Source organism: Ctenopharyngodon idella, chromosome 15 (assembly GCF_019924925.1).
Source record: "Ctenopharyngodon idella isolate HZGC_01 chromosome 15, HZGC01, whole genome shotgun sequence".
NCBI lineage: Eukaryota > Metazoa > Chordata > Actinopteri > Cypriniformes > Xenocyprididae > Ctenopharyngodon > Ctenopharyngodon idella.
In genome coordinates, this window is record NC_067234.1 from 23,662,645 (window position 1) to 23,671,659 (window position 9,015).

Consider the following 9,015-nt stretch of genomic DNA (forward strand, 5'->3'; position numbering starts at 1 on the left):
TCTAAACAGTGACTTTAACTTCTACCATAGTCATTTTCTGGTAAGATATCTATACTTTTACTCAAGTATGGTTTTCGAGTACTTTATACACCACTGCTCCAAAAGAGGAGATGGCGGGTGAGTTACGACATGGAACGGGAGCGTAGACCACCTTGACGGTTGATGTACGCAACGGTCGCAGTGTTGTCCGTCCGGACCAGCACATGCTTGCCCTGTAACGGCCCTTTCAGGCGGATCAGGGCAAGGCGTACTGCTAGCAACTCGAGGCAGTTGATGTGCCAATGCTGTTAGGGGCCCGTCCATACCCCTGATACTGCATGCCCGTTGTACGTGGCACCCCAGCTGGTGGCAGAGGCATCTGTGAACACCACAGCATGCCGGGACACCTGCTCTAGGGGCACTCCTGCTCAAAGAAACAAGGGGTCCGACCACGGGTTGAAGGCTTGGCGTCATTCCGGAATGATTGCTACTCGGAATGTGCCGCGTTGCCACGCCATTTTGGGACTCGGCTGTGAAGCCAGTGCTGAAGTGGTCTCATATGAAGCAAACCGAGCGGGGTTACTGCCGCTGCAGCTGCCATATGCCCCAGGAGCCTCTGAAAGAATTTCAGTGGGACTGCTGTCCTGCCTTTGAACGTATTCAATCAGTTCAACACCGACTGAGCACGTTCCTCTGTGAGGCGTGCTGTCTGTTCGACCGAATCCAACTCCATTCCGAGAAAAGAGATCCTCTGCACAGGGGAGAGTTTGCTCTTTTCCCAGTTGACCTGAAGGCCCAACTGGCTGAGATAACTGAGCACCAGGTCCCTGTGTTTGCACAACTGATCCCGAGACTGAGCTAGAAACATTTTTTAATATTTAGACCACTTCTATTATTGATTGCTATCAGGATGTAAAGATAGTTTTCAACCAATATAACAAAAAGTGTTTATGAAAAACATTGCCTAATGTTTTTCTAAAGGTAGTAATAAAAAAAAACACCAACAAACATTATGATATTCTTTGACTAAATCTATTGTCAGATTCATTCCAGATGACGAAATCAGCACTGTGTTATAGAAACATCTGCACTGATGACATATGAGTGTCTGTAAACAAAATAAGGTCCAGCCCATCTAAAGCTCTATAAAGAAAGGAGAGATCGGAGGTTCTGAGCTCATCACCACTTCCACCTTCTGACTTTCATTTTTTTTTCATGGCTTATTTTTGCTAACATTATGAACTTAACACTAAACAATTTGAGCAGTACATCTAGTTTGAAAGCGTTAAATGAGAAGCCTTTGCTTGTGCAGGTAGTGGTGGGTATTCTCCTCTATGTGAACGGACTGATGATTTTCACCTTTCTGAAGAAGGAGACCTTCAGGGACACACGCTACATTCTGTTTGCTCAGACTCTTTTTGTAGACTCTGCTCTTATGCTGTTGACTGACTTAACACTTATGGGGATGTTTTACCAGTACCCCGTGCGCATGATTCCTTGCTGTATGATCTGCTCACTTATGATGTTGCTCTCTCTTTGTTCACCCATAACTCTTGTAGCGATGTGTTTGGAGCGCTATGTGGCGATATGTTTGCCTTTAAGACATGCCAGCATCTCTGCCCCCAAAAACACCTCCATTGGGCTTCTCATCATATGGGGTGTCAGTTCTGTTCTCCCACTGTTTATTCTCATAGTCTGTTTTGCTTATCTTCCTCCAGGTGTCATGTTCTCATATGTTGTATGTAGTGTGGAGATCATGTTACAGGTAAAATGGCTGGCGGACATGAGGGCAGCGACGCTACAGCTCTTATTCATCATGATGTTGTGTATTATTGTCTCCACCTACATCAAGATTATGATCGCGGCCAGGTCAGCCTCATCTGAGAACAAGAAGTCAACAAATAAGGGTCTAAAAACTGTTCTTCTCCATGGCATTCAGCTGCTTCTGTGTATGGCGCAGCTTATAATCCCTTATATAGAAATGCCTTTATGGAAATTAGATGTCATGCTGTTTGCTAATGTAAGGTACTCAAATTTCGTTTTGTTTATGATCTTGCCTCGTTGTCTGAGTCCCTTAGTTTATGGTTTACGAGACAAAAAGTTTTATAATGCTCTTAGATATTATGCCTTTTGTGGCATTTGTTTGGTTTATAATCAGCACAAAATAAGAGATGGTAAAACCTTGAAAGGTGTTCTAAGCATTTCCATACACAATTAAACCTCACACAATATTGTTTCATTAAAATAAACAGCACTAATGTTTAGCATTCATTTTAATCATATAAAATAACTTGTTTATAAATGTACTTTGGCTTGCAGCGGGTATGCTATTTATGACAAAATATTCTTGATGTTTATTAAATATATTTATTTAAAAACATTTAATTAATAAATATAATTATATAATTTAATGTTTAAATATTCAACTTTGTAATATATTTAATAATCTAACTCTAAATAAACCTGTCAAATATAGCATTACATATATATCATCCAAAATTGATTTACAAGCCTTGGAAAATTGACATCTTCACCCTTTATTCAAAATTTATTATTAAAAATTTGTTAATTTTGTTAGCATGTTGCATAGTTGTGCTTGGAGTCAATTGTTTTATTTGTAATAAAGCAATGAAACATGCCAAATTGTGCAGACATAATTTTTGTGTGTATAATTTTGGACAATAAGTTATGAATGAAATTATTATTTATTCAGAATGAAAAACCCTTTTAACATTTTAACAGACAATGAAAAAGACATAGGCCTACAATATAAGATATAAGTCTAGACTGTGTTTTTGGTGTTTTATCACAAGGCTTTAAAACAATAAAATATTCAGATAACTTATAAACTGCCTTTCCTAATTCCTGTTCATATTAAATGTGTTGTTGGTTAGGCACAATTAATGTATTACTGTTAATAATATATATAAAAGAGGAAAATAAAAGAAACCAAAATGGCTCTAAAGTGACCCCATAGTTGGATGTGGAACCAGTGACCAAGTAGTAGATTACAACAGTGGTCTGACACCAGCATCAGTAGGTTAGTGTCATATCTGCTCCTGCAGTATCTCTTACTCACCACAAGAGGTCACTGTTCACCGTCTATCTAACTATTCTAAACGTTTCTGATCTCTTCTACTCCAGTGGTTCCCAACCATGACGGTAGGCTACCCCCAAAACTGAAGGTTTTCTTTGATTAAACAGCTTATTCCCCTTGATGAAACTGTGCTTTGTGTTGTGTTGCTACCTGTTATTTTTTATATCTATACTTAATAAATTTATGTATAATCATTCATCAAATTCTAACACAACTGAGTGATTCTAAAAAGAAAGAAATTATGTTAAATATTGAAACCGCCAGATTCGCTTTTTTTATTGAGTGAGTCACTTAAATCGTTCAAGAAAACAAACACCGATGTGAATAGTTTTGTCATTGATAATTACAGACAATATTGAAAAATGAACAGACGGCTGTTTTGGTAACTTGTTACAGTTTCACTGATAGTTATGGCTAAATTGCAACGGATTAGCTAGCAAAAATACATGTGGAGTGTTACTTAGCTATTAGCCTACACAATATTCTCATACCTACTTCTCAGTACATGCTTTATTATTTTTTACTTCTAACCGTGTCTATAGTAACTTTTAGTTGCCTGATAAATCTCAGCAAAAAAAATAAAAAAAAAGACATCCTCTCACTTTCAACTGCTTTTATTTCCAGCAGATTTCTTAATGTGTAAATATTTGTATGAACATAAAAAGATTCCACACCTGAGAAAAAAACTGAAAAAGTTTCACAGACATTTTATGAACAGAAATAGAATAATGAGTCCCTGAACAAAGGGGTATCAAAAGTAATGCTGTGTTCGCAATCGCCCCCTATACCCTCATTCACTATTTTCTACATTACTCCACTAATATAGTCCACTTGAAGGAGTGAATGAAACGAGTGAGTGAATTCGGACACTGAGTGCACCGGAAGGGCTGCCGATTTCGCATAGTTTGTGCTGTTGTTTAATAATCTTTTGAAATGTAGCAAACTGGCAGCTCCAGTAGTAATGAATATTCATGTTAAACTAGCATGTTCAAACCTTTTAAACGATTTAATGATCAATTAAAAAGGAATTTATACCTGTATGATAATGCTGGACCAGCGCGGTTTGGAAAATGAATGGATGATTAATTCAGCTGCGGGGATTCATCTCCCGGCGAGACGCGGGAATTCATTCAGCGCGCGACTCTCACAGTGCATTATGGGTATTCTCTAGCCGTAGAGAGTACGTCGGTTGTACACTCGTTATTGCGGTGCATTGTGGGATTGAATGAGTGCACTCAACATCGTCCGCTATGGTTTCGGACACCACTACAAATGGCTGTCCCCTCAAATAGTGCCCTATTTAAGGGTATAGGGGGCGATTTCGGACACAGCCTAATGGGGCGTTCACACCAGACACGATTCGAATCGCGCCGCAGGATGTCTATTCGCGTCTTTGCATTGACTTAACATGTAAATCACTCGCGCTTAACGCTTCATTCGCGTCTGGTGTGAACGCACCATAAGAGTCGGTATCTGGTGAAAGAGCCATGCTTAAGCCAAAACACAGGTGAAGCTAATAAACTAATAATGGGCAGCAACCCAATGAATTCTACAACAGATGGGGCCACCTAGTGGCAGGGACAGTCATTACACTGCAGAAGTGTAAATGCCAACTAGTGGCTGGGGGAGTAATTATACATCAGCACCAACTAGTGGCTGGGAGAGTCATTACAACCTGGATTCTAAACTTTCGCCTGGTGTTTTTCAGTCAGTAGAGAGATCTCTTCCCTAAGTTATTGTAACTGTGATCTTAAATGTCTACTGCCTGTAAACTGTTACTGTAAGTGTCTTAAGGATTGTTCCACATGCATGTACAATAATTTTTAAGGGTCATTGAACAAGCATGAAAAACATTGTTTAAACCCTCTCCAATAAAGATCTGTAACATTTATTTGGATTTTACAAAATTATCTTCAAAATACAGTATCCTGAAAAGGAACTTTTTTTTTTTTTTTTTTTTTTTTTTTACCATAACCAGCCAGTAGAGAGCGGTGTGTATTGTGTGGTGGGGGCGGGTGTTCAGGATAGGTGTGCTGGTCACCTGTTTATGTAAGTTGATGATAATCTCTCACATGTGGAAATGGATAGGCACGGCTAGCAGGGAAATATTTTACGTACTGAAGATATTTTTATAAGAATTATATTTTTAGATATTTATATAAGAATTACATTGAAAATATGTCATTTGATTGATGCAGTGTTTGATGTGTGCTGGCACGACTAAACACTTAAGAAACAGGATGTACATAAACTGAAAACTCTGAAAATTCTGATTTATTTTAAAGGTAGGCTACATATTATCTGATTTAAGTAAATTTTGTGCTGAGATGTTTGATGTTTTGTTATCTGATTTATCTTTATTTTCATGTTTTACATACTGTGTACTTTGTACTGATGTGTACCTTGTACCTGAACAACACGTTTAGCTGTCAATGGACGGAAGAAATCACTTTGTCATTTCTCTATCCACTGGTCATGTTTAATGCTGTGAAATGACAGGCTATGTGTTTTGTGTGATGTGAATAGAACAACAATGGCAGAATCTTCATCAGCGTCACCAAAACCGACTGAGGCCAGGAGAACGAGTCTGGATGCACCTCCAATGAGTCAGTGACCTTAAGAAAGAAAGAATAATGACAATGTGAAAAGTGTAACATAAAATAACTTCAAATGACACTGACCCAGTCTTTTTCTGTCTTGCATGAAATAATTGCTAAATGTAGATGAGGTTTGTTTCTTGTTTTTATCTTTTCTGTATAAATCAGCTCTAAAGGTGATTATTGGTGTTCTTCATCTTTAGCTCTGTCCAGTGGTCCTCTGTCAGAGGAGCTCCAGTGTTCGATCTGTCTGGATGTGTTCACTGATCCAGTCAGCACTCCATGTGGACACAACTTCTGTAAGAGCTGCCTGAACCAGTGCTGGGACAACAGTCACACCTACAAATGTCCATTATGTAAAGAAACGTTCAGTAAAAGACCCGACCTCAAGATCAACACAGCACTTAGAGAGGTTGTGCTGCTTTTTAAGGAAAAATCTAGTCAGAGTAAATCTGAGGTTCTCTGTGACATCTGTGATGATATAAAGATGAAAGCCCTGAAGATGTGCCTGGTGTGTCAGATCTCTTACTGTGAAACTCACCTGGAGCCTCATCAGAGAGTCCCAAATTTAAAGAAACACAAACTGATCGATCCTGTGGAGAATCTTGAGGACTATATCTGTCAGAAACACAAGAAACCTCTGGAGCTGTTCTGTAGAGATGATCAGACATGTGTGTGTTTGCTCTGCACTGATGTAACAGACCACAAGACTCACAATACTGTTTCTGTAGAAGAGGAGAGTAGAGAGAGAAGGGTAGGACATACATTTACATGTGTTAACTTTATTCAAACAATAAACAAAGAAATATTTGTCAGCTCTGATATATAAAGTCAATGTTCAATGATAACATTTATCTGAATCTGTAGTCTCAGCTGATGAAAATACAGACAGATGTGCAGCAGATGATCCAGGACAGAATGAAGAGGATTCAAGACCTCAAACGCTCAGCAAAACTAAAAAAAGTGAGTTCAGTAATATTTACTGCTCAGGTGTATAGTCAACAATGCAGACTTTATGACAGATCTAGAAGCACATGGCTACTAAATATGCTTGACTAGCTAACACGTGTGTCCAGAGTTTTGGGTTTCATTGTTTCAAATATAGGAATATCCAAAACTTTCCTCATTGCAAGAGGCTTTATGCAATTGTGTTTTATAGCAGTATTCACTAACTGTTTTAAAAAATGTAGGACTAACATAAAAATACTTTAATAACTATAGCTAATACTGTACTATAATAAAAACTGAAAGATATGATATCTATAAAATTAGTAAGGCTAACACACACACAAAAAAAATGAAATTTATTCCTTGGTTTATCAGGAAAAGTCAGAGAAAGAGAAAGCAGAGAGTATTGAGCTCTTCACTGATCTGATCCGCTCCATTGAGAGATGTCAGTCTGAGCTGCTGGAGATGATGGAGGAGAAGCAGAAAGCAGCAGAGAAGCAGGCTGAAGAGCTCATTAAAGAGCTGGAGCAGGAGATCACTGAGCTAAAGAGGAGAGACACTGAGCTGGAGCAGCTCTCACACACTGAGGATCACCTGCACCTCCTACAGGTCAGTGGAGCTCCTTCTGTCTGCTCACATCACAGCACAACACTCCCCATGCTGAGGGATTTCTGCTCTCTCCTGCTGTAGATTTACCCATCCCTGAGCAGACCTGCACACACCAGCAGCTGCACTGAGATCAGTCTTAGTGACACTCATGAGAGTGTGGAGACTCTGAGGAAAGCTTTGATTCAGCTGCAGGAGACTCTAAATGAGAAACTCAATAAAACTGGTAAGAGAATGTCAGTTTATTTATTAATTTACTTAAAGGGAAAAGCGCATGCAGATGAAATAAATACATAATAATACATACAATGTAAATAACTATTTAAAGGTACACTATGTAACTTTTTTCATTTCAAATTTACAAAATGTAGATAATGAGCAGGTATATCATGAATCCATCTTCCAAACCGTGTTTTTGTCTTATCCTGAATCACTATGGAACACCTATTATAAATGTTTAAATTCATACTATTTTCATACTATATTACTTGTCATATACATAAACGGAGAGAAGTAACTCCAGCTACAATGAAATGCCACAGAAAATTCACTAAATTCAAAAATCAATTCAAATCAATCAAGACCTCAAACACATTCATCAGTTTTAAAACTTCTCTCATTTATTGTTATTTGTCTTCACAGTTGAATTGAAGAGGATACAGCAATATGCAGGTACAATCTGTGATATAGGCCTACATGTTCACATTGTCACACAACAGGAGTTAAAATTTATACTACAGTCTACACAATGCATTAATTTAGACATTAAACACATGAAAACTTATTGTATTGTGAAGTTGTGATTCTTATCTGATTTTTGTCTCAGTGGATGTGACTCTGGATCCTGATACATCTTATTCAAAACTCATCCTGTCTGATGATGGAAAACAAGTAACATATGAAGACATTAAGCATGAACTCCCAGACAACCAAGAGCGGTTTGACACTTGTTGCTCTGTTTTGGCAAAAGAGGGATTCAGCTCAGGAAGATTTTATTTTGAGGTGCAGGTAAAGGGAAAGACTGAGTGGGATTTAGGAGTGGTCAAAGAATCCATTAACAGGAAAGGTATAATCATAGCAGCTCCTGAAGCTGGATACTGGACTGTAGTTTTGAGGGATGGGAATCAATATAAGGCTCGTGAATCTCCCTCTATCCCACTTTTCCTGAGAGAAAGGCCTCAAATAGTTGGTGTGTTTGTGGATTATGAGGAGGGTCTGGTCTCCTTTCATGATGTGGAATCTAGATCTCTCATTTATTCTTTCACTGGTCAGTCTTTCACTGAGAAACTCTTTCCATACTTCAGCCCTGGTACTAAAAAAGAAGGTAGAAATTCAGCACCACTGATCATCTCACATGTCAGGTATAATAAATAGAGTTATAAATCTGTTATATATAGATCTCTGATATATGGTGCTACAGCATTTCGGGAAACCCAAGCTTGAGTCCTGTCTTATGATTTTTCCCAATCCATTTCCGGTCTCTACTATTCAGTCATTCCCTGTCTCTCTTCAAAAAAGATAAATACATAAGAATATAAAAAATCATTTTCCGTGCTATGAATACTTGTTGTTGTCACTTTTTTTGCTATAGTATTTGTTTTCCAGCTTTGAATATCTGCTGTAATATTTTTTATATGAAGTTTCATTGTTTTTCTGAAAGGTCAGAAATGTTCGCTCAAGCCATTTTTCTTTTTTTCTGCTCAACTGCTCAACAAAAATATAAAATTCTGCAATTGAATAAGGTCCTGTGTTTATTTCTATAAATTAAGATATTAAGATTGAAAGATT

At 38.0% G+C, this 9,015-nt stretch overlaps 2 protein-coding genes across 3 annotated transcripts; both read left to right on the forward strand.

Annotated features, from left to right (window-relative positions):
- Positions 1–1,216: 1,216 nt before the first annotated feature.
- On the forward strand, positions 1,217–3,719 carry LOC127495582 (odorant receptor 131-2-like). Its single transcript, XM_051862516.1, has 2 exons — positions 1,217–2,120; positions 3,619–3,719. The coding sequence occupies exons 1-2, from the start codon at positions 1,217–1,219 to the stop codon at positions 3,717–3,719; spliced, it is 1,005 nt and encodes a 334-aa protein (XP_051718476.1).
- A 1,073-nt stretch (positions 3,720–4,792) lies between these two features.
- Positions 4,793–8,943, forward strand: LOC127495594 (E3 ubiquitin-protein ligase TRIM39-like). 2 transcript variants are annotated; one of them, XM_051862534.1, is made up of 8 exons: positions 4,793–5,361; positions 5,603–5,682; positions 5,877–6,427; positions 6,541–6,636; positions 6,997–7,230; positions 7,312–7,453; positions 7,870–7,899; positions 8,054–8,943. In XM_051862534.1, the coding sequence occupies exons 2-8, from the start codon at positions 5,610–5,612 to the stop codon at positions 8,599–8,601; spliced, it is 1,674 nt and encodes a 557-aa protein (XP_051718494.1). In that variant the 5' UTR covers positions 4,793–5,361; positions 5,603–5,609; the 3' UTR covers positions 8,602–8,943. The 2 variants fall into 2 exon arrangements, with proteins under 2 accessions (XP_051718494.1, XP_051718493.1); XM_051862533.1 differs by having other exon boundaries at positions 4,793–5,682.
- Positions 8,944–9,015: the final 72 nt, after the last annotated feature.